At 45.1% G+C, this 24,664-nt stretch overlaps 1 protein-coding gene across 1 annotated transcript in view; it reads right to left on the bottom strand.

Moving 5' to 3' along the window:
• Window positions 1-23,905, bottom strand: part of ryr2b (ryanodine receptor 2b (cardiac)) — a 48,125-nt gene extending 24,220 nt beyond the window's left edge. Inside the window, exons 1-50 of the mRNA XM_062566715.1 lie at window positions 23,858-23,905; window positions 21,802-21,921; window positions 21,424-21,519; window positions 20,682-20,762; window positions 20,471-20,549; window positions 20,225-20,337; window positions 20,007-20,130; window positions 19,753-19,849; window positions 19,583-19,657; window positions 19,038-19,194; window positions 18,781-18,945; window positions 18,514-18,635; window positions 18,230-18,410; window positions 18,006-18,141; window positions 17,673-17,768; window positions 17,317-17,435; window positions 16,958-17,091; window positions 14,684-14,925; window positions 14,178-14,370; window positions 13,794-14,013; window positions 13,533-13,637; window positions 13,332-13,435; window positions 13,131-13,214; window positions 12,771-12,930; window positions 12,424-12,571; window positions 11,994-12,202; window positions 11,691-11,865; window positions 11,394-11,602; window positions 10,598-10,784; window positions 10,227-10,359; window positions 9,830-9,944; window positions 9,349-9,509; window positions 8,923-9,082; window positions 8,622-8,708; window positions 8,169-8,395; window positions 7,838-8,051; window positions 7,129-7,755; window positions 6,819-7,019; window positions 6,605-6,716; window positions 6,358-6,498; window positions 5,862-6,138; window positions 5,611-5,725; window positions 5,243-5,375; window positions 4,944-5,047; window positions 4,277-4,412; window positions 3,284-3,470; window positions 1,995-2,103; window positions 1,098-1,218; window positions 705-874; window positions 158-378 (exon numbers count right to left, since the gene is read on the bottom strand). Coding sequence (XP_062422699.1) covers window positions 158-378; window positions 705-874; window positions 1,098-1,218; window positions 1,995-2,103; window positions 3,284-3,470; window positions 4,277-4,412; window positions 4,944-5,047; window positions 5,243-5,375; window positions 5,611-5,725; window positions 5,862-6,138; window positions 6,358-6,498; window positions 6,605-6,716; window positions 6,819-7,019; window positions 7,129-7,755; window positions 7,838-8,051; window positions 8,169-8,395; window positions 8,622-8,708; window positions 8,923-9,082; window positions 9,349-9,509; window positions 9,830-9,944; window positions 10,227-10,359; window positions 10,598-10,784; window positions 11,394-11,602; window positions 11,691-11,865; window positions 11,994-12,202; window positions 12,424-12,571; window positions 12,771-12,930; window positions 13,131-13,214; window positions 13,332-13,435; window positions 13,533-13,637; window positions 13,794-14,013; window positions 14,178-14,370; window positions 14,684-14,925; window positions 16,958-17,091; window positions 17,317-17,435; window positions 17,673-17,768; window positions 18,006-18,141; window positions 18,230-18,410; window positions 18,514-18,635; window positions 18,781-18,945; window positions 19,038-19,194; window positions 19,583-19,657; window positions 19,753-19,849; window positions 20,007-20,130; window positions 20,225-20,337; window positions 20,471-20,549; window positions 20,682-20,762; window positions 21,424-21,519; window positions 21,802-21,921; window positions 23,858-23,905 — 7,730 coding nt within the window. The remainder of the gene's footprint in view (window positions 1-157; window positions 379-704; window positions 875-1,097; window positions 1,219-1,994; window positions 2,104-3,283; window positions 3,471-4,276; window positions 4,413-4,943; window positions 5,048-5,242; window positions 5,376-5,610; window positions 5,726-5,861; window positions 6,139-6,357; window positions 6,499-6,604; window positions 6,717-6,818; window positions 7,020-7,128; window positions 7,756-7,837; window positions 8,052-8,168; window positions 8,396-8,621; window positions 8,709-8,922; window positions 9,083-9,348; window positions 9,510-9,829; window positions 9,945-10,226; window positions 10,360-10,597; window positions 10,785-11,393; window positions 11,603-11,690; window positions 11,866-11,993; window positions 12,203-12,423; window positions 12,572-12,770; window positions 12,931-13,130; window positions 13,215-13,331; window positions 13,436-13,532; window positions 13,638-13,793; window positions 14,014-14,177; window positions 14,371-14,683; window positions 14,926-16,957; window positions 17,092-17,316; window positions 17,436-17,672; window positions 17,769-18,005; window positions 18,142-18,229; window positions 18,411-18,513; window positions 18,636-18,780; window positions 18,946-19,037; window positions 19,195-19,582; window positions 19,658-19,752; window positions 19,850-20,006; window positions 20,131-20,224; window positions 20,338-20,470; window positions 20,550-20,681; window positions 20,763-21,423; window positions 21,520-21,801; window positions 21,922-23,857) is intronic.
• Between the last annotated feature and the right edge of the window lie 759 nt (window positions 23,906-24,664).

The following is a 24,664-nucleotide window of genomic DNA, read 5'->3' as shown; positions in this document are numbered from 1 at the left end:
GGCTTTCAAAGATAACATTGTACCACATATGATATAATAGCAATTTAATAAAGAAAATCCATATCCCATCTAAAGGCTGCGACTACTCCTGATGATCATAACAGGCAGAGAGAGCACTCTGACAAGGCGGCTTTATCGCAGCAGCAGTAAACGTCACCTGCACACAGCCAGCAAACACTCCTCAATGGTGTCTCTCTGAGCCTTGGTCAAGCTGAGGGCCCTGGAGAGGTTGTAGATTGCCTGGATGAGGGAATCCACCAGCAAAGCGTGGTCCTCCAAAGGGCAAAGGAGCGCCGAGCATTTGGTGAGCAGGGGAAGAACAGACGTGCACAAGTACCTGTTGAGGGCCAGGGCCATGTCGGTGGAGCCCAATTCAGCCTGCAGTGGAAAAGAGAGCAAACGTCCTGATTTAGTTTTGAAATGTGATTAAATGTATTTTCGTCAGCCGCGGGAGAAAACTGATAAAGGAAAACACAACACTCAGCCAACAGGATGAATAGATGATGTCAAAAGTATGTCTCATTCAAATTCAGAAACAGTAATGCTATGATGTGCTACAGTGTGAGAGACGCTGGGGGAGAAGTGGACATATTTCGTGGTGACAGGGTGCCACTTGGATTAATGAGAAGTCACAGGTGGTTCCTGGGTCCATAGCGAGCAGGTGAACGGGGCGACAAAAGACACATTTTTTTTTCTCCGCTCACTGTGTCGAGAGAGACGGCTGCACGGAGGTCTGGCAGAAAACCGACTTCCAGCAGGTGGAGGAGAAAGTTCTGGTCCTCGATGCCGTAGACCCGGTCCAGGAAAAGAACCACAGCTGCCTTGTGATCCGGGCAGAACACTGTGGATAAATCAGGCTCCACCGCCAGACCACCTGCACACGAATGAAAAGGCAAAAGATGACATGCAAACACCAAAGGTCATATTGACATATGTATCACACATGTATCTAGTGTGCGAGCAGAACCCTGTGTGTGGTTCTGGATCCCTCCGACACAAGGGTGCATGACACGGCGGGTCTTTGGAGTGTAATTTAAGAAGCAGCAAACAAGCCAGGATCCTGAATAGAACAAGCCTATAAGTGAGATGGTGCTGACCTTCAGACACCGAGGGGATTTGAAAGGAGATGCTGATGACTCCCTGAAGGTCCTGGATGGGGACGAGCGATCTCAGGATCGCTCTAATCCGGATGGCTTCTCCTTTGCCTCGTTGAATCAACTGGAGAGCAATTAAAAATGAAAACATTTTTATTGGCAATTCACAGCTTAACCACAATGTAGTATTATATGGTATTATCCGTTTGAGAAATAGAGCTTTTATAATGTTCTGATGACATGTTTCCTTATGATGAGTAGCAGCTCATTAATGTAGTACAAATGCAATTTGTCTCAAATGTCGAGACTGTTTTTGTCATTTGTGTATTAACTCGATTATTTTCTGAAAGTGTTGGTAGTTTTGATATCTTTTGCAACGTTTCTTTTACTTTTTACTGTTTTATTCAATGCATTTCTAAGAATCCCGTAACGCACTTTGAACAGCCTTTGTCTTTGAAAGATAAATTATCAACAATGATCCCCTTTGCCTTTAAACTTCAATACCCACGTAACACACAAACAGAAACTCATCCTTTCAAAAGGTTTTTCCTATTTCTTTTTTTATCAGTCATGCTCACAATGCTGACTGACAAAAGGACAACAGTGTTGTAGTGTCATTCTTCATCACTGCATGCTACAACAGTTAAAGTCCAACCTGATTCTCAATGCTGTGAAGTAGTAGTATCCATGCTATTGACGCATTATATTGCATCATCCAATGACCAATTAAATGTTTTCAGTTTGCTGGGTCGTTTATTTATTTATTTATTTTTTTACCTTTGGCTCATTTTGACCCGCTCTTTAAAGCCGCTTTCGGGCTCTCTCCATTATGCTTTTACTGTTAGAGACACGAGCTGATTCCGATGCAGAGGGGCTTCTGAAAGCTGGAAGAACACTCACATGCATTTCTGGAGCGCAGCGTCCCAGCATGTCGATGAGAGCTGAGTAGAAGGTCATGATGGCGTGGCCCATGTGGATGAGGTCATCGGCATTGTCCTGGACAACGTCTCTGTTACGGGAGACAACCATGAAAGTCCAAAGCTTGTCATTAACCAAAACATATCATTAATCATCATTTTTAAATAGAATCAAATGATTGATTATTCCTAAATAAAGCAGCCCGCCGGGAAAAGATAAGATCTTTCCTCTTCATTTCTAATGACCTCAATATTTATCTCAAATTCTGACTGTAACAATAGAAGAAATGCAGATAGAGCACTGGTCAGCTCCCACTCCACATACATCCTGAATTAATTAAGCAGATTCAAAATAAACAGTGTCATTAAACTGTTCCACTGTTGTACATAGCTTATTTAACCTCTATTTACCAAGGGAATATTTACCATTCCAGCCAAGAAATGCTCCAAAAATCCTGAGAGAAAATTAATCCTGGGACTTGTTATGAGGAAAAACAGAGTGCTAAACATGCTTATATTATCAGAGATTTGGATGATGCTATTCACAGAAAGCATAACCTTAATATAACATCTTATCCCAAAAAAATCCCCTTTTTAAACTATGTGGTGTGAGAAAGTGGAATCGCTGAAATGGAGGAGAAAATCATCAAAAGCTATTTTATAAGTAAATGAACGCTGTACCCTACAAAATACAGAATAACATGTGATGCACTAAATCTGTCTGTGGTCTTGTAAACTGCAGAGTTAAAAACCAGTGTAGTAGACATTCGACATATTTTGGCACCGTAGCGGAGTAACCGGAGTTACCTTTGCTGCAGCGAGTGACTGATTGGAGTCAATTAGTTGCTAATTGCTAATTAGAGTCAGGCGCATATAAGGAGCTCAATTGTTTGTGTAAGAGGAGGAGAGGACCGGCAGAGAAGGAAGATACTAATTGCCGCTGGTGAATGCTGTGAATGAATTATTAAATAAATGCACGTTTGATTGAAAGCTCGGCTGAGCCTCCTCTTTGTGCATTCGCCCCGTAGCCGCTCAGGCATGCTAACAGGCGCCCTCGGGTTTGGGATCCAGAAATGAAAAGAGTGGGTGGAGCACAATTTTATCATTCTGACAAAAGGTTAAAAGCCCAAAATGTTAAAAAAAAAAAAAAAAAACACTGATTGCCTGTAGAGAAAATGATATCCGGGAGGTCGGCCCTTGTGTCAGTTTATACCTTTGCACACACATGGGATAAAAAACACACATCTCAGGGCTCAACCCTCTTATACTGACAGCGTTCTGTTGGACTGGGAGGTGGTGCGAGGTCCGTCCATAGATGGATCCTCAGCAATCCTGATGGCTTCCTCCATGGCTGCTAGGAGGCCATTTCCCTCGTCACCTCGCAGGGCGGGGCCGAAACACTCAGGCCGACGAATCAGCAGCCTCAGCACCACGTAGGCGTTCTCCTCCACACTCTCACCTGTGGTTGAGAAAAGCAGGATAAGGAGTGTACACGCGGTAGGCTGGATGGCACGTGGATGTGGATTGTTGTGGGAAAGCGTTTCTTCGGTTCAGTATCTGTTTTACTAAGATAGACTTGATTGAATTTACAGCAAATTAATCAAATTAATCAACAAACCAAGACAATCAGTAGAATAATGATGCCAGGGTCGCTTTGTGTACGGCTTAAAGATTAAATAGAAGAAAAAAAACACACATACAAAAGAAACTTTGTTTCGAATTTGATGCCATTTGGCTGAACTGTCAGCACCATCAACTTTAACGAATGCTTTCTGGGAACCACTTTAGAGTTATAAAAATCAATAGTAGAAGAACCAGAGAGTTGATTACCTCTATTTTAATAAAGCTCAAATGAAAGCCTGAAACAATGCAACTTTTTTTATCTTGGAAATTGGATCATGCAAATATCTGAAAAGCGACGAATGCCCCAAATTGTATAGGTAACTGAATATATAAATATTACATTTTGTGAAATAATTATATATATATATAAATATTACATTTTGTGAAATAATTATATATATATATATAAATATTACATTTTGTGAAATAATTATATATATATATTAGTTTTCAGAAGACAGCTATTCCCTTCAAGACACATGATGAAGGCAGACTAGTTAGAGGGACAATGACGTTTTGACAGAATGGAATCATCAGAATAACACACAAACCACCAATGCTGTCATTTTTATATAAATGACAGCATTGGTGTCAGGAAGTTGTCTGAATGAGAGGACTATGTGAAAAAACTAAAAGATTCACCATTGCAGAAAACAGCAAAACGTAAAAAATCCAGGTAACGCTCGCCCTCCACAGGGTTCCATCCGAGGTCCGGATAGCCTTTAGCCACCAGCATCGGACAGCTCTCGAGGCCGCAGCCGGCCAGGTACACGACCACCTGAAGAGTGAATCCCATTCATGCACCAGTTACTGGTGCAGCTACAACTAAATGGGACTCACAAAGGAGCAGTAGGGACTCATAGACACTGACAGACCCACACAAACATGAACAACACAGATGAGGCTAATGAGGGAGACAGTACGGAACAATATTGAATGCGAGAGCATGTTGATTACAGACCAGGCTTCTCAAATGTACATCCACTCTTTGCCTTTGAATTCTTTCATTCCCTTTCAGTCCTCTGCCGGTGGTGCCATCATGCAGCATTACATATTACCAGCATCAAGAAAGCAATCAGGCTGATTGCTTTTAATGGATGGAATCACGGTAATCACCCACCCTGGATATCATTTCCTAACGGAAGTTTGTGAGGTAACATAAAGTACTTCAGCTTTTTAGCTTTCTTTATAGTGAAGCCACATTGTCCAGTCGAGTTTGTTTTTATTAATCTTAAACCGGTGCACTTGCAGACATGATGGAGAATAACAACATCAGCACCGTAGAAGAAGGCAGCGGATGTAACCTCACCTTCTCCAGGTCCGGTTCCCTCAGCGCTAAGGCCAGTTCGTTGTTATCCATAACAGAGGCTGCAGCCACATCCAGAGGAGTGGCCCCACGCATGGATGGTGAAGCTACCGGACACAGTTATGATACAACACCAGTCGTGAACTATAAATAATGTCAGGATATTGCGGCCTATACCTTCACAGGGTTATTTATTTAATAATGTCCTTCTAAAGGGTTACAAACACCACCAATGCCATCCATGCAATGGCAGAACATACCGTGGGCCTCAGAAATGGCCAGAATGACAAAGTGAGATTTACCTAGACCAACACTGCTGTTTTCCAGCAGATAACTGAGATGGTCAAACAGGGCTCCCTGATTGTGGCGGCTGATGCGGCAAAAATAACACAGGAATCGACAGCAGCTGGCCACCATCTTTGGAAAGGTAATCTCCTGACAAAGGAAATCAATGCATGTGTGTAAGGAAAAGGAAAAGATGTGAGGAGGTTGTGGAGGCAGCTGACTGCACTGCAGGGAGCATCGCTGTATTAATGATGCAGCTACAGTGCAGTGCCACCTGGACCTTTTGTACACGTGGAATACAGATGTGGAATACAGATACTGTTTGAGTAACCAATTAATGACAAAGACATGCTGTTTTGTTATACAACGTAAATGTGTCTCTCACCTTTGACTCCCCTTCTCCAAGGACATTGACCATCACCTCCATCACTGTCTCATGTATCCCCAATGCCCTCATTAAGTTTGGGTGCTGGTAGAAAATTTTATTATTCATGATGTCTCTGTACACCCGGAAAAAGAAAAAGGAAAGCAAAACTGAAACTATTTTCCACACAACAAAGTGAAATTAATCAATACGCAAAAACATTATTGGTGTCAAATGAAGCATGACCATGTCCCATCCGCAATGTCCCCCACCCTAGTCTCCTGATCATCAGCCGTTCCTCCTCTTTTCCCATGCGGACACCGAGGAGGGAGCGGATTTGGCTCAGCGAGGACAGAAGAGACATGGTGTCCTCCACCCCGGCCTGGCTGATGGTGTAGGCTCTGCTCAGGTGTTCTGCCATTTGGCCCCCGAGGCCCTGATACTGGCGGTGCAGCAATGAGAAGACCGCCCGAACCAGTTCAGGGTCCTCCATCTCAGTCTCCTGAGCCCAACGCACCATCGTCTCGGAGATCAGCGTTTTGAGGGACTCTGGAGAAATAGCAGAGACTGAGCATGTGGTGTCATTTTGGTGGCTGTGTTTAACAACACCTCTCTGAAGGGATGTTAACACTTGATATTCAGCCGAGGTTCTAGTATTTACACATAATCAAAAAAGGTTGCACGATCCCATGTGCACAAAAAAAATCAATAAGCCGCAATGTGCGAAGAGAGAGGAAATGGGGGCTTTTGAAACGTAGATACACCTACTGGCGCTCTGCGTTCGACTCCCTTCCACTTCTACCGGTGTCTTCACCAGTCCGACGACTCTCGCCACTCGGCTGAAGAGGCGGCCTCTGAGAGACGTCTCTGCACCCTCGTCGTCCTCCGGGTCTCCGTCCAGTTCAACGCCTGCGTGAGCGCCAGTGAGATGTGGGACGATATCGCTAAGTGTCTCCATGGAGATATTTCAAGAAGATCGTTAATGCGTAAGCCAAATATAAAACAATGTTCCAACCACAGTGTGTGCTGAGCAGGCGATGGAAGTCCTTCAGGAGCTGCTGGAGTTCCACTGGACATGGACAGTTCTCCCGCTGCTCCCCCTCCCTGAAGCTCAGCAGCATGTTGATCTAAAGACAGCGGACAGATAACAAAAGACAGAAGTATAGACTGTAGTCTGAGAAATGTCTTGTGTTTTGTTTGTTTTTTAAACGCATGTCCTCAAATTCAACCTGCTCCTGTGTAGGCGAGCGGAACTCCTTGGTCTTGCGGGCAGTGAGGGCGGCGGACATGTTGAGCGCCTGCATGACCTGGTTGTAGCGAAAGCGTTGGTTCTCCTGCAGCCGACCCACGAAGCCGTCGGAAAACGCGACCAAAGCTTCCACCCTGTGGCGCACCTGGCGATCGCACAGGTAGGACAGCAGATGGCAGAGCTGGAGAATGAAATGAAACACCTTCATGATTGATTGGAAACATAATCCCAAATGACACCAAAAGGAAGAAGAAAGATGAAGGTGGAAGATAATCTGCTGGTTTGTTCACCTCAAGTTTGACAGCTTCAGGAAGCTTCATTTGAAGGAGTCCTCGTTTGGGCGAGAGACCTTCTTTTTTGTTGTCATGTTCTTTTTCAGCATCGCTAGCTCCTTCCTCCTCTTCCTTCTCGATGGTTCCGGCATCTATGGAGAAGACTCCCGGCTCTATCAGTCTCAGAACTTTCCCCAGGTCTTCATCTCCAAACACCCCCAAAACCAGCAACGTGTAGAACAGTTTAATTAGGGGAACCAGCAGAAGCTCAATGCTGCCTCCTGTAGGGTCCCTCACACCCTGACCCACAGCCAACACTCCTTCAGTCAGCATCTCCACAGTCAGGTCCTTCAGCATGTCCAGTGGGATGTCTGGACTGTCTGTGCAGGCCACGTCGCCTGCAGCATCTCCTCCCGCCCCATCGCTCCTGACGAAACAAGGAGACGAGAAGTGCATCTGCGGTTTGAGGGAGGTGCTGAGACCAGTGCAGGATACGGCCTCTGGAGGTTGACCTTTCACCCCATCGACACCATCGACACCAACAGGGCCGGGATTAAGGGTGATTTTTCTGGTCAGGTCAGTCATGGGCACGATGTATTCGTGGTTCATCATGTGACATGCTGTGGTGTGGCTGCTGAGGTGAACCTAAAGAACAAGAATTCTTCTTTATCTTCATCTCCAAAGGGCCAAAGTTTAAAAAAAAAATGAACTCAAACAAGCAAATTACCTGAATAAGGAGCTGGAAGAATGCGGAGCGGAGGAGGCTGGGGAGGTGGGGATTCTTGATGGCATGAAAGAACTGGGATTGGTCCACGTGACTGCAGAGGGCGTGGCAAACTCTGCTGTTTCCGAGGGCGCACAAAGAGCAGTAGAGCAGGAGAGTGTGGTGGTGGAAGTTCAAGAGGTCACCGTGCTCCGACAGCTCCAGGATGTTGACACACCTTGAAGGACGTAATCAGAAGGTAAGGATAAGGAAGCGAAATGAGTCGTGCTTGATAACTTTAGCAAAACAGATTAACGTGGAACAAGAGGCATGCTGGATGATCCATGTAAGGTACCGGTTTTCATCGGGGATGTGAAGGGTCAGGACTTGTAAGGGCTCGTGGCATTGGACCCTCCAGCCGCCGCGCTCATCCGGCCGATCCACCGTCACCTCCAAGGCGCGGTCTGGTACTCTGATCCATGAAACCGGCGCGAGGTGCTGGACCTGGAGCCTCGGAGGACACTGAGGGGCTGCATTCCTCCTTTGCCTGCGGAGCAGACCTGCCGACAGCGGCATCGCGTTCTGGATCGAGAGGGAGTCGAACACAAGGAAGGAGATGTCGCAGACCAAGGAACATGTTGAAGAATAAAACAGATTGAACCACTAATTGAAAGCAAAGCTGTGACCTAATTAACCGCATTAATTACTGATCTAATCTTGGAACAACAATGCTGACAAATTTCTCAATTATGTTTTTTTAGTTGTAGTTAAGGGTAAAATCAGGATAAAAAATGCAGAGCTTTTTCACCTTTTTGTGTCCCAGCTCAAACTGAAACATGTTGCTCGTCGTGGGCTTGACAAAGACAGCCGGAAACAGCTTTGTACCGGCTTCCACCTGATGAGATCATTAGAAAAAGATAGTAATGCTTGATATTAAGTTAAAATATTGCTCACTATATTTACTTTATAGTTCAAATGATTTTTTCCCAGTAGTTCCAGAGTTAGCTAAAAGTTGGGTTTTATGTGTGTTGTATTCAGTACGGAAATGTATTTCATTTAACAGAAATACTAAATAGGCTAGAAAACACAAACTAATCAGTGTGACCTACTTGGTAGAAGGTGGCCATCTCCATTCCGCTGGAGGTGAAGGTGAGCATCCCGGTGGCTGTGTCAATCAAACAGCCAATTTCCAAACCCGTGCTTCTGCGACTCTGAGACAGGCCCGTTGCATCTCCAGCACAAACCATGTAACAGTTGCACCGCTTCACGCTGTGCAAAGTGACAGGAACAGATTGAGTTGGCGGCTCGAGGATAATTTTGTCACCGAAACTCCAAATATGACAATGGAGTCCTGAGTTTTAAATAATGTTGAAAATCAGTAATAATAGAACATAATTTCTGCTTGTAATTATAGCTTGAAAAGCATAATCATGACACCGCCATCATCTCTGACGGCAATAAGCATGAAATTTAATTTGAATCTTGGCAGAGTGAGAAGTCGACGCTACCGACCAAATGGCGAGCTCGCTGTTTACCTCTCCTGGACTATTCCGCTGTCGTCTCCGAGCGTGACGGTCACTGTGAGGACACTGTCCGCGTCGAAAGTCATGTCGTGTTGATGAAAGTCAGAGGTCACCCAGCCGGCCCACAAGCCAAACGGATCTTGGCCTGGAAGAACCCTCACCGAGAAGTTGTACTGAAACCAAGAGGGCAGCTGCTGTCAGTTTTTGGCGTTTTTCCCATTTTGCATTGTACTTTCTTCTTGTGTTTTTTTCTTTCTTGTGGCTGGGATCAACAACCCAGGAGCTGAAGAGCTGCACAGTGCATGTGCATAAGGCTTGCAGGGCAATTTGTTTAATTTGAGTGCAACATGAGGCAGCAGAGTGCCGAAAAAATGACGTCTTTTCAGTCGTTATCCATGCACATTATTTATTAAATCTAAAATAAAAGTTTCTGACATGGTTTTCTTATTAGTGTTGGTAATGAGGATAGATGAAAAGAAAACGAGAGGCTTACTCTGGAGCTCTGCAGAAGGTGATCACAGTGATCCTTGTCGACCACAACATCTTCGAGAAGCCGTGCAGATGAGTTGCTGCTGATTAGCTCTGGTTTTGTCCTCTTCAGCATGAACCTGAAAATAAACACATTCTTTTACGCCCGGAAATGAACATTGCAGAATCTTTCTTGACTTTGGTGGAGAAAGTTTGCTCACTTTGTTTCTTTTAACAATCTTGTAACAATTTTGTGTTTCCTAACATTTATTTTTGGGAAAGCTTTTTTCATTTTAATTGCCCGGGCAGACAGATATGGGCAATGATTTAATACATTATTTCAACCTGTACTATTAACTGAAGTATTCGGGTTTTGGTGTTTGTTCTTCCATTTTTTACTGTGGCTTAATTAGTTTCTCTACCGTTGTTTCAATCTTGATGTTTTGTCGTGACTGTGATCCTTATGGTTGAGCTCGTCTCTTGAACCAGCAAAGCTGTGGGCCGACTTCATCAGCACTTCAAAGTCAGAGTCCACCTCCTCTTGCTCTTTCCTTCCTAAAAGGACAATGGTAATTAATTACAGCAGGACCCCGGGGGGGCTTAAACAGAACAACACATCAAGGTCAAAATGGTAGAATAACTCCCACATGACATGCCGCGTCAGGGTTGAAATCTCTTTTCTTGAACCAAACAGGTCGTCATTAGCACTCTTTGGCAAAGTCACCCCAAGTTCCGCGTGGCCTGACCTGAACACACTGTGTCTGGTGCGATGCGATGTAATAGCTCTTTGAACCTTGAGAGAGAGCGCCGGAGGCCCCAGGAAGCGCGGCCGCTGCAGGACTGGCGAGAACCGCGGCGCACTCGACGAACATGCTGAGCCGGTAGAAGCCCAACTCGCTGCCTCCGCCGTGGTGGGCAAACGACCGCTGAGAGACCCTCAGGCTGGTTGAGGAATCCTTTGAGCCACTGATTCTGCTGACCTTGAATGAGATTTGAACAAGGGTTTCCAGGATCAATCAAGCAGCGCTACGAGCGGAGGGCCACGGCACCGTACTACGCGCTTGAGAAGGAGGAATCAAGAAACATTTATTGCCATAATATGGTCAGACATACAAGGTATTTGACTTGGCGATTGGTGCATAACAGACATTTAGACATTGGACAACAAGACAACATAGTGCAAGCAATAAAATATAATGCTATGGGTTAGTTAAAAAAGGGAATAAGAGTTAGAACAGAAACATGTGAAAGTGAAAATGTTGGGACTGGTGGGATGTTAGAAGCAGTCAGTGGGGGACGTGGGCTCTGTTGATGAGCCCGACTGCCGAAGGGAAGAAACTGTTAGTGTGGCCATGACGTCTTAGTCCTGATGGACCTCAGCCTCCTGCTGGATGGAAGGTTTTGTCCGGGGTGAGAGGGGTCGGCTACAATCTTTCTCGCTCGCTTCAAGGTCCTGGAATAAGCCTGCGCTTGTCCGCTTGGCTGTGGCTGCAGCGTACCACACGGTGATGGAAGAGCAGAGGATGGACTCCATGTAGAGAAGACGTCAGCTTTACCGGGTAAAAAGAAGGAGACTGTTACTAACTGACCTGCAGGTTTTGATCATCAGGCGCGATGGAGGTAAACTGAGGCTGTTTCCAGCTCATCCACAGGGCCGGGTCTCTGGCCATGTTGACGGCAAACGGTTCGTAGCCCTCCTGCTGGCCGCACACGGCGAAGTACCGCAGGGAGCCCACTTGGTGGCCCAAGTTCAGCCGTCCCACCTGGTTGACCCCAACACTGACTACAGGCAACAGGCCTGTGCAATAAATTTAAAAAAATTAATCAGGATTAATACACTTTTTATTAAATAAACCGTAACTAAGTCAGTGGAACTTCTTCCGGACCGTCTGCGATGTGGAAGTCCTTGGCAGCCAGCTCTGACCCTCGGTCGTTGAACAGCACCTCTCCGTTGAGCGCGACGATCATGGTGCGTTCGGCCATGTCCACCAAGCAACCCACCACATCGTCCCCGTGCCACGGACGTCCCAGGGGCTCGACGCCCGCATGGTGCCACTGAGCCTGAGAGCAAGAGGATCGGAATTACCGCCCCGAGGCGAGGGCGTCACGATTCGCGCATGGATTTTGTGTGGAATTGTAACACGGTGTTCTTGTGGGATCACGCTTATCATCAAATCCTAGTTTCTCACCTCGAATCCGTCGAAGACGAAGGCCTGGTCGTCTGAGCCGAGCTCTTTGTCTGGGGAACAGCCCGGTCGGGCCCAGCCCACTCGGATATTACCAGGTGTCACTATTTCGAGTTCAAAGTACCACTTCCCCCGGGTCACAGAGTAGGATTTGTCTGGTCTGAACACTCTACACTTCTCAGCAGAGAAGAGACATGTGTTTGATAAAGTGGCTGTAAACCACACAAAAAAACAGAAAAAAAACATGGTTATTTAGTTAAATTAATTTTAATTCAATTTGGGTTGAAAAACGTTAAACACAATATTCAGTATTGGTAGAATTTAGTCAAATGGTTGAACACATTTAGATTTTGTTTGTCTACCTACAATCTGCATTATCTACAATAAAGCACACCAAACGGATGAGATGGACGGCAGGGCTGTGGGGACGTACTTCGTTCCTGGTTGAGAGGCTCCAAGCTGTAACCGTAGGCCGGCAGGGGACAGACGGCCTCTCTCGCACTCGCCCTGCCCTCTCTCCTTCTCCTGTCACCGAGGAGCCCGTAGGGCACCAGGTACGGGCTGCGCTTCACTTTCGCGTCCTAAAAAAATAAATAACTAATCGTTTATTCAGGAACAGTATCGAGCGCGTGTGTCACCGTGTGGCTGTTTGCTGACCGGGAGGCAATGTCCCGTGGAATATAATTACTATATTCCTAGAGATTATCACTAATCACTAATAAAGCATGTTGATTTGCCCTCGGGGCCGACGCAGCGATGCAGCGGGGGGGGGACGCGAACCTGTTGCGCCCCGTAGGTCCATCCCTGCCTGATGCGCTCTCTGGCCCAAACATTGTGGTCATTCTCGGCCAGCAAGTCAACCACCTCCTCGTGCGCTGCGCTCAGGAAAACCCGGCTGGAGTCTAATGGGGCCGGTGTGTAGCCATTGGGCTGCTCGTACCTGCGAAAGGGACATTTAAAAAAGAAAAAAAGATTGTTACAGAAGCATTGTTACATGAGCAGTTGTGCTGTAGTTGAGCATTAACAGCATTCATGGATGAGGTCATCCGAAATGGAACTGCCCTATAATTACCCATCGCACCCCTTTCCCCCCAAAGGCTTCATCTATTCCAAACAAAGTGCAATTAAATCTGTACATACTTGTTGGACAGTCTCATGTATTTTATTCTCTCCTCGGCGTGGTCATCGGTCAGACCAATGTGGAAACCAAGGGCAAGGAGAGTCCTCCAGTGGAAAAACAAGGAATTTTACTGACCATGAAAACGGGCATCAAAGAAACCATAGAATCTTTTGAAATTCAAAGTTTTGTGTCTGTTAAGATGCAGATAGTGGACGGCTCACTTGAGGGTGTCCTGACTCATTTGAAGTTTTTGGTTCTTCTCCTGCTCCGACAGCTTGGAGAACTCCACCAGACATGTGTTATGCTTCTTAACTTCATCTTTCACCTATTGAAGAAGTTTTAATGTTTTTGAGGTAATATTTTCTGACACATGTGTATGAAATGTAATTCAATTTAAACGTATGCTGTTTCTCTTTTCTCACAAGCCCATGGGTCCATCCAAGATCAATTCTATCCATTGCCCAGAGTTCATGGATATTCTCAGCCATTTTTTCACTGATATCCTCAAGTTGTGGGGGCAGTACCACCTATCGGGAGCAATATTAATACAGCAAAGGTTAGCAAGATATTCCAAAAAGAAAATTCTGATATAACTATAATAGCGTTGTATCCAACTTAGTATCATATAAGACAAAAAGCAACAGTAGGAATAAACAAGGCCTTCTGTTTGACTGATTGTTTACCTCGCTGGTGTCCACCGGTGTGGGAGTGAAGGTCAATGGAGCCGCGGGCACTAAGGGGCCAATGAGCTCTTGTTTCCCCTCCCCGCGATCCAAAATGTATTTCTGACACGGCTCCACCTTCAGCTCGACCCCCGGGAGCAGAGCGTCGGAGCACGGAGCGAAACCCGGCGGGGGCAGGAAGCGAAACTCTCCGTGTTTTCCCCCCAACAGAAAGCGAACCCTGAATTCCAGAGAAAAAAGGGGGACAAGGAAGACATCTACCATTTGAATTCAGAGAAAAGTGCATCTCTTTACTATGAAAGGGGCTGCTCGCAGGCAATAGATCTAACGCAGCATTGAATGCAGACTGTTGGGTGAAGTTGAACAGAAAGCTCCACTACTGACCGGACTCCTGCAGAGAAGCTGACCACGGGGTGAAGAAGTCCGTCGGCGCTGAAGTTCTCCAACATGCCCTGCACGGGGAGTCCGTTGACTCGGAAAGAGATGCAGAGCGCACCGAGGTCCAGACAACAGCTCACCACGTCGTCGTCTTTCAGCAGGTGAGGGAAGGGAGAGCTCACCCTGCGGCCCACGAAGCCTGGGATTGAGGAGACACAGCATGTCATCCACGTTCAGACTCATTTTGGAAGGAAGTTGGTCTCTGATTTCTCCTCAAGTGAAAAAAACCTGACAGTATTTAAGGTGCGGCAGAACATTGGTATTCTATTAATAAAACAAGTTTCCCTGATTTGTGAGTTGATTGTTGCATTTTAGAAAATGAGAAGAAAACCTAATATTCATCTAACAATGTCTGTCACCCTCTTTCCGTTTTTAAGCACCTTTAATGTCTGCTCAGTCCTGCTCATGCTGTATATGTGGAATGTGTAGCCCTCGTCCGATCTTATCCTCACCTGACCAGAGGTGAAGCCCGTCAAAGCCGTACGAGCACAGGTCGTCTCCCACGCCGTTGCCCCCCCAGCCTTCCCCTCCGGTGGGCCGCGGCTGGTAGCCCTCGGAGCGAGCCCAGCCCACGCGCAGGTGGGTGGGCTCCGGTGTGACGAAGGAGTCGACGTGGTCCACAACCAGCTCGTAGTACCACCGGCGATGCTGGGCCGACTCTTCTCCCAGAGCCAAAAAGACGTTTGGTCTCATGCTGTGGTGTGCAGACAATACCGGAGATGTTGCTGTATATAATGCTTGATATCAGCGTATTTTAGAACATTTACTTCAAAAACATCGCTAGATCTTCGTAATGATACAGCAATGCGATTATGAGTTAAAATTGACAAATCCCAGAGAATTACAACACAGTGTATTCAAATCTTGGACTAACTTATCACACATTTAGTTGGAAAGGTATAGGATGGTAGCGAAAGTTAAACAACACACATACTTTGTCGTACAAAATATAAAAACTTTTTTTTCTGGTAGATCCTTTTGATTTCTCTGTCCACTCTGCCCTGTGTAGGACCTCACGCTGCATTGGATGCTCTCCACAGTACAGACAGAACATGACTCAAATATCAAGGGCGCAGCACACTGCATTGCCGTCAGGTTGCAAATGAATGAACAAATACAGAACCAGGCTCTCGCAATGTTGAAACTCTATTACCTGAGACAATTTAGAAGCAGAGTGCCACAAAAGAAAAGGGAGTTCTTGTCTTTGATGAAATCATCAATATGTTGTTGGATTTCAGTGCGGCCTTGAGAAAAGAAACGTTAGTTCCTATATTGACACTAAGTTGGCACTTGACAGAGTGTCCATGACAGTGGGGACGTTAGGAGAGGGATGAAGGCAATTGAGAGAATGGGGAGAGGACAAGGCAAGAAATGTGTGACCGGGTTAAAGTGCTTCAAGAGATTGGAGAGAAAGGGATCCGTAGAATGGATGAAGACACAAAGAATACATCTGACTTAATGTGGGCGACAAGGAAGAGAAGATGGAAAGAGAGAAAATAAATTAACGGGGATAAAGGAAAACAGCTGGACTAATGAGTCATTTGGGTTAGTTGAACAAGGCGTGGAATAGATGGAATGAGAAATGGCTCGAGAAGGAGGTGAGAGCAGGGGAATTGACTGAGCAGGTGGGAAGAATATGAAACAAAATAAGCTATAGGGCCTGAGGAACAAAATGGGCTGCTGATAGAGAAAAAGCATGATAAAAGAAGGCAGCTGCTACAGACGAAAGGGCAGATGGAGTAAAAAACAAATCTAGAAAATAATAAAATAAGGTCAAAGGGAAAAGGGAAATGGAAACTGTCTACAAGATCAGACTGGCGTCCCCAGCTAAAATTTTGGGGATGGAATCTGATAAAAAGGTACAACGAAAAGATTAAATCTGTCAACCGTAGACACCACAGGCAGCAAACAACTTTTTACAAAATCTCCTCGGAAGAGGCTGAGACGAAGTCATCGGTCATGCTTGACTATGTGTGATCTATTCCAGAAGAAAATCACTGGTGCAAATTAGGAGACTCGACTGAAGTGGGTCCTTCAATCAACTCGAGTTCATCTGAGAAAATGTGCACAGCGGAGACATCTTGCATCCGGGCTGTGGACATAGCTGTGGATGTGCCGAGAACCTACAGACGTGAGACATCTACTGCTGACATGTGACTGTGTCTTTTTCTAGCTTGTTTACTGCAATAGAATCGAGCTCCTGGAGGAAGTTTTCCACTTTTCAGGGTTGCCTCTACTACACGTAACTACAAAAGTCTTTTTTACTTCCCCGGGGGGGTCAATGAGCAGCTCTTGAAAAGACTGCTTTCCATCTTTTATATCTTTTATGTGACTTTTCTATGTATGCTTGTTGAATGACACAGGCAGACCATTTAACTAACCAAAAAGCTTAGTGACTGCGTCCTCCTTTTGTGATACTAACTTGCAACGTTGCTGCAAAGCGAAGGCAAAATACCACAGCTGATTCGATCAATGCTATAACCGCGGAGTTAATGTTGAATTCGTTTCTGGGTAAGAGGGTTTTGACTTTGACTGTATCATACCGGCTGTTTCTAAGCAGCAGGCAAGCTGCAAAACTGCAGGCCAGGCATTCAGCCCGTTCGGAAACAAGCAGCATTTGCACTGGCACTGCGCTGCTCGGAGACTATTTTAAAATGCAGGGAAATACTTTAAAGACACAAAGGAGTCAGATGCATTCAGAAAGACAAAAACATCACGGTTGTTACCTTGTGACCTGATTAGCCAGACGTGTTTGGAGCAGCAAGTCTCTGTCTGGCAGCAGGCTGTCACAGATGAGGTTCTGATTGGATCGCACAGCTACACCGTGACACACACAGAGCGAGCACAGCACCTCCAGCACCTGGAACACAGTCAGCCCTTCATCCAGCAAAACGCTTGATTGACGCACAAACTTGATCACAAAATAGGGAAACGGATCAAAATCTGCCGCAGCAGCCTGCACGGTAATTGATAATAATATGCGTTATCCACCAGAAATAAACTGTACATTATTGGTAAAGCACAGAAATGACTTCTCAGGGTTGTTAAGTGAAACTAACACCCCCCCCCCCCCCTCAAGTGTTACCTTGTGGTTGCATCCATGCGTGTCTAGAAAAGAGATGATAGAAAGAATGTGTCCTTCTTTGATGACATTGAGAGCTTCAGGACTTTCCACTAGGACGCAGTGGAGAACCTCTAGGACTCCTGTACAGGGATGCAATCAGGATAAAAAAAACCACATTTCCTGTAATTTCCTGTGTGTTTTTTTTTAGATATTCAAACCAAATGTCAACACACTGTAAAGCAGATAACAAAATATACCTGTTATTTCCCTACATAATAGCATTGCTGTCACTCCAACTACATTGCATCAAATACATTTTTTGTTCATCTATTTAAAATTGTCGATGGTTAATAAATTTGCACAAAAATCCAACCGACCATGAGAGGCCTCTAGACGGTCCAGCCTGCTAATCAGCCAGTCCAGAGAAGCTGAGAAATGTGCACAGCTCCGACGGTTTCCCCGGATCAGCGCAGCTGTAGAAGAAAAATACAAGATTTTATTTGAAGAGTTTAGGTTTCTCATGACTTGCACCAACCCAACCCATGTATTTCATGCAAAATGGCTCAATTAGAACCATGTGTTTGGGGCCCTTTTGGGTCATTCACAGCACATGTATTCACACTAAACTGCATTCAAACGGGTTGCCGACGGAAAAATGTGTTTTTTTGTCGGTAGATGAAAAAAAGAAAAGCTGTGTTGTCGATTCTCACCCAGGAGCTCATAGAAACTGTTGAGGATGTGCACCCATTCTTGTTGTGCGTCATTGTGAGCCGCCTCAGCAAAACGAGAGCCACCACTGTACTGGTGTAGACGGTCGATGGCATCTAGGACCAAATCTATCACTCCCTGGGAAGAAAAGAGGGCACGTTTATGGAACATCGATAAACACATCACGTGTTTGTGTCGATTTAACAATTCCCACATGGACATTTACCTCTTCCTGAAACATGTTCTGCCGATTCTTTAGCGCTGTGATGTTGTTCTGTTGAGCTTCATGGCCCAGCCCCTCCAGAGGCAGGAAGTAGTGTATTAGATCCATCAGACTACATGCCACTGTCTCCATCGGCAGGCTGACGGACGGGAGGTTTCCATCCTGTATTAAACAATCCAATTTCCTAAAAGTGGATGAAAAAGGATGCAAGCCCAAAATGAAATGTACCTAAAGATGCAGCGAGGAGAGTCACAGGTTAAACAGAATCTCGACACGCCCTCCAGTACCTGATGAAGCGCGTGAAGAGTAGAGTGGCACTCCGGATCAGTCTGGCAGTGTGAGATTCTTCCCTCTGACAGCGAGACAGCGAAAGCCCGTCGTCCATGTGACCCTCGCTGTGCAAAATGGCCTAAAAAGACACCATTAGAAATCCCCCTTCATTTAGCCCCTTGATCTCTTAAAGTGTCATTCTGCACTTATTCACAATCGACATTTTTATGAAAATAGCAAATACATAACTTTTGATCTAACCTAATTTGACTGTGAAGGTTTACCTTTCGCTGAGCCCAACCCATGAGGGTAGATTGGGCATCAACAGCTTGGTAGGTGAGCCACAGCCCGGACTCCACATGCTGAACATAGCAGATGGAGTCCCCGTACTTGATCTCTGGGATCCCCATGCCGTCAACAGGAGTCTTTGTGCAAGAGTCAAGCTTCTCCTGTGGGACGAATCACAAAGTGTGTCAACACGAATCACCTTAAAGTCTTAGTCCATCACTCATTGCGGGGTATGTCGGACGGGACTCCTGACCTTTGACGACCGAAAGCAGAAGGAGGTTGTGTCGACGTCGGCCTTGTCTCTGTCGACCAGGTACAGGCCTTTCTCCTCAGTGAGTCCCAGGTACCTCCCGGTGGTCACATGGCACAGCCGGAAGGGCTGCCCCCAGGATGCATGTCTGCCACTCCAACTGAGGGACACCAGGAGCAGGAGTTGTTTCTGTTTTCCTTTGGAGGGAAACTAAACTTTCCTTTTTGAGGCTTTTTTTTCCCCATTTAGTTTGTCCTCTTTTATTTTTGAAACTGCCGGGGAGCGAGCAGGAGAATTGCCACCCCAATTTCATTCTGGGAAAGTGATATTAAATACGCTTCCAACCTTTTGTGGGCTGAAACAGCGGAAGCGGAAAGTCGTCTCTCGGCTCTGGTCCATCAGCGGTGTGTGTGTGTGTGTGCAGCAAAGCATGACAAATACGTCATTTCATTTTCCACGCAAATGGGACCCATGGACCAGATAGAGCTCCATGTGCTCCAAACTGCCCAACGAAAGCGGGCGGATCATGGCTGCTCCTGTATACTTACACAACACGAAGGACCTCCAGCCTCCAGAGAGAGCGGGCGTGGCTGCAAACCGATCCGGTCTCGTAATGCATTAGCCTGAATGAAATTAGAATTAAACAAACAACATGGCCACAGGTGGGAAGGGGCTTTTCTCCAGCTGCCATGACAGGTGAGCGGTCTATCCAACGCACCTCTGCAGTTCCTCTCCCTGCTGTGTGGAGGGAATAGTCAGACATGCGTCGCTGTGGCTGTGGAGTAGCCGCAATGTGTCGTCTCCCTTCAGGAATCCTACAATTGTTGCAGCCAGAGAGAGAGAGAGAGAGAGAGCATACACCGAAAGAGACATTTTTACTGCATGTTTAAAGAATGGGAAACTAATACAACTCAAATAGCAGAGGCTATGCTTCAAGGATTACGTCCCTCCAGGAAATGAGAAAAAACTTGCCTTGAGACACCCCACTTCCAGAGCAGATGGGAGCAACACTCCAGAGGGTCTGCTGGAAGGCGGCATTAACAATCAGGCTTTCACTCAAGCTTTTCCCGTCCAATGCGGTGCCAAACGACAGGTGCTGGGAGGGAAAATGGCCGCATCAAGAACAAATGCAACTTTGGATCGTTCCTCTATAATAAGCAGGTGTCGTAGACGCCTCTTCACTGACTCACCAGGTATCGCTCCGAGGAAACGTTGACCAGGATGAGGTCATCCCCAACACGGACTTTCTCCCCCTCTGACCTCTGTCTGGACGCCGGGTGGACAGTCCACCAACACGCCTCACCTGAGCCACCAACACAGGGTGCACACGTGGGAACCTTTTTTTACTAGTCCACGGGATATTTAATAATATAAAAGTCCAGAGAATGAAGGCAACTAAATATTTGAAAGGTTATTTGTTTAAAAACGACAAATACCCGCTTTATCCTCTTGCAGACCGACGTCCAAAGCCAGCTTGTCCGTTGACGCGCGAGATGAGGATAAGCAGCTGAGATACTGGGAGGGACGTAAACAGCACACATGTGATTGGGCCTTTCAGTGGACATATGTATACATATTTTTAAACAGAATAAAACTGTAATAAGTCAGACAAACCCTTTGTGACTCGTCACAATGAAGATGACTCACCATGCCACTGTAGGAGTGGAGGAACAATACGGCCTGGCCATAAAGAAGGGTGCGATGGCTTCCTCCGGCTTCCCCCTGTGACTCGCGAATTTAAGAGAATGAGTAAACACGCCGTCACTAGTGTGAACATTGGATAAACTGAAAAATAAATAAATGGAAACAAAGACCCAGTGAATAAATTGATAAATATACATTCCTATTTATATATATTTGATAAAAAGAGAAAATTAAAGTAACAATCATCAGAAAATAGGCAATTGAAATTGTTTGCTTACTTTATATAAACACGTATAGCAAAAGAATAAAAAAGACGTGTACTGTTGTGTTTTCAGTGTTCATTTGACTGGAACAAAATAAAATGGCAATTACGTGTAGCCACGACACTTAAATGCAACACTGATTGAAGAAAATTAGCAATACTAAATCATCACTTATCTGGCAATACTGACTGATTTAATGTATTGCCGAACATGTCGTGAATCTTAAAGTGTAAAGTCAAAAAAAAAAATGTTGATTTAAAAGTCTTCATGTCTCTTCCACTCCTCTTTTATTTCTATGCTCAACACCAGCTGTTCCAACTTCCTCTTTGGTATCTCGTTCGTCCAATAGGATTGTGCTAACCTCGTGGCAAATCCCGAAATTCCAATTACTTAGGTCCATGAAATCCAACCCATGCCATAAATTACAATATAAATTCATTTGCTAATTGAGAGGGAGAAGAGAACACGCTCACCTCTGCAGCCCGGTGCTCGCTGTGGGAAAGCATCTCCTGCAGGGCCCGGACAGAGAGACACTGGGCCATGACGAAGCCGCACACGGACAGGTCCGGTGGCACATTCTGGGAGAGGTTAAAGGTCCATTATCTGTCTACTCCATCCACCCTTCAACAATGCAGTTAGCGGTGATGAAGACCACAGCGACAACAGGGCAAACTTAGACAAATAGATTCATTAAAAATAAAAAAGATGCTGAATAAACAATCAAGAAAAGCATAACTTGTGTTTAGTATTGTTGAATTTCACATGTGATATCTCACTCACACACATGTGCAATGAGAGCTGAAATGTTCCGTTAATGGAGAAACGAAGAAAGAGGCTCATTGAGGCACAGCTCTTTTTACCTTGCAGTTAGAAGTGGGCTCAAGCCTGCAGAGTCTGCTGCCAAATCCTTCTGCTGCAAGGCAGATTTTCACATGTTCCTCCAGGGAGGTGAAGGTGCTCTGCAAAACGACCTCATCTCCCTAAAAACGCACACACACACACACACACACACACACAGCGATGCCATCAGTAAGCACAAGAGTAACAGATTAACAGACATTTTAAAAGTGTTATCATAGAATTCCTGCCAAATGTTTTATTCAAAAAAAAAATTGTGAATATGTCAATTATTGACCATCCTGGAAAATAAATGTAAGCGCTCTGCTTTCACGAACGGAGAAAGTGATTGAGGGGAGTTCAAAGCCTCTTCATGGTGCCCTGACACAGCTGTTAGTGCCAGCACGAATAATCCTTTATGCATCCTCTAAACCGACCTCGAATATTTTATAAATAAATTAAATTACTCATATATTATGTGTAAAAAGATGAATTTGCGTCCGTAAGAGTTGAGCCATGCTCATACGTCTGCGAAACATGGTAGAGCCCGACCGTGAATGCGTGACGGCAGATCTCTCTCTGCCCTAAAATGTATGTTATCCAAACGGCCCGATGGACTACGTCAAAGTTATAAGGTATTCCGCATCTATTTAAAGAACTATTTAAAGATTCTAACCAACACCTCCCTGTAAAGGCTGCATACCTCCATGTTAGGAAGATACCGCGCTGTCTGACCCCTGATTCGCTCGTCGGTCCACTCTTGGTATCAGCAGTTCTCTGCTATCAGTCAAACACACTGCTGGGGCACTGTGGGGCATTCGGACGGCTCAGATCCGCTACAAGGGAACATTTGCCAAGACCAACTATGCTACAAGACTCATCTGAATGTTGCAATTTGTATATTTCACCGTGATGAAATAGGAAAAAAAAAACAGACAAAACACAACACCTTGCCTAACTTATGTCATTATAAAACCATAAATGTACCTTCAGGTGCTAAAGCAAATGTACAATTTCAAAAAGGCCCATTAATTAAGCCAATTTGTTTCTGCTCTCATCGTGCTAAATAAATTGATGATTGTCAGGATCTGGATGGCTTCCTGCCTCGGATGAACAATTTTCCAGAGGAAACGCAGCATCAGTTGTAATGACACAGATCTATAATGATGATATCAGAGAGATGGGAAACGGATCTATAACACAGTTTTATAAAATCGTATCTCGATCCTCCAAAATGACTCAATGTTTGCATCACTGCTGCGGTTCAGTTGCTCATCTGCTCCAATGCCTGTTTCACTACCTGTGTGAGTGTGTCTCACATCCGCACCACACACTCTCCCTGTGACGCGCCCTTATCGGGCTCTGAAGATACCAAGCTGTGAGGGGACGGCTTACAACCGGGGCGCATCGATAGCATCTTGCAGGGGGGGGGGGGATGAAGAGAAAAGCAATCTGTCGTCTTCCTTTTACTGTCAGTGGTTCCACTAAACAAACTAATGGAGATGGAAACTAAAATACTGCTGGGAGACGCGCACTAAAGTAGAGCACACTTTTTTAATTAAAGCCAAATATATTATGTTACTTTTACTTGTACATACAACGTTTTAATAAAACAAAAACCGTGAAGTGAAGAACTTTTAGATGAGAGCCTCCAGGCCCCGATGTGTATGAAAAAGCTTCATTTAGATGAATAACTAAAGTGGGGCATGTTTATACTACAAAATCTTACTAAAAGATGACAATATTACAACTGAGGGGGTATAAATAATTCAACAGCGGTATCAGTTCATCTTCTAACTTCAACATGTAAGGAAACATTTAATGAGCAGCTGATATCACTTTTTTTTCCCATTAAGAGAAAAATGTTGCACTTTTCTCAAATCTCGCTTGTTTTAAAGCAAAAATATGACACAACAATTCACCGGCGCCCTTCCAATGAGTTGCGTTAGTTTGGATAAAGATTGGAAGCCCTGCAGCTGAAGTTAGTTAACCTTAAATACCCAACACCATCCTCTCTGGCTTTACCGTACAAGCTGTTAACATTACATCGGAGTTCATTTGAATAATTGTCTGACTCACTGTTCGTAGAAAGTGGAATTCGTCATCGCCCTCTCCAGTGACGGCCATTGTTAGAATCACACTCGACCACGTTAGACACCCTCCGGGTGAGAGAGGAGGACTGGAGGAACAGGGGGTGACAAGGTGTACAGCTATTGATGTGAGGGCGGAGTCTGCTTTTCAAATCCAGGACCCAAGGACGCCATGTTTTTTTAAATTTTCTTCTTATAACTGCTATTTTGTTGTGAGTACCTTACGACATGTGGGGACAAGGAATGCTCAATTTTGGAATCTATTTTGAAAAAGTGCTTTCAGGTTTTCTGTTAATTTTAAATGCACCAAAATTACAGAAGAAGTTGTTGGGTCTTAAGAACTCTAAAAGTATCAATACCACAGTTACCAAATACTCAAATAAAAGTCCTAAAAGCATGCTTAAGTAAAAGTTTTGAAGTAATGACCCGGTGGTTGGGAACCTCTACCTTCCTTAATCTTTACATTTATACCCTTTTTAATATATGCACTGCTATATGCACTTCATTCTATGTTTAGCTAACCTTTACCACAACCCTTCTGTCTGTGGAAATGTTCCAATTGTCTCAGTTTTCCAAATGATTTGTACAAAATGACACACTAGTCCCCTTTGTATCTCCTTGAAATGCTGAATATTCATGATGCCCACGAAGACCAAGAGGCATTGCTCCATGAGTAGAAAGTACCTAAATCATGTAGAATAATTGAAATGTCAGAAGCATCACTACAGCTGTAAATACATATTTTGCAGCATCAGACATCAGTCTCTCAATCAGTAGGATGACAAAGTGCAAACAG

Source organism: Pungitius pungitius, chromosome 13 (genome assembly GCF_949316345.1).
Source record: "Pungitius pungitius chromosome 13, fPunPun2.1, whole genome shotgun sequence".
In the NCBI taxonomy this organism is placed as follows: domain Eukaryota; kingdom Metazoa; phylum Chordata; class Actinopteri; order Perciformes; family Gasterosteidae; genus Pungitius; species Pungitius pungitius.
The sequence above is the reverse complement of the archived record's forward strand: the minus strand, read 5'-3'. Positions and strand labels throughout refer to the sequence as shown.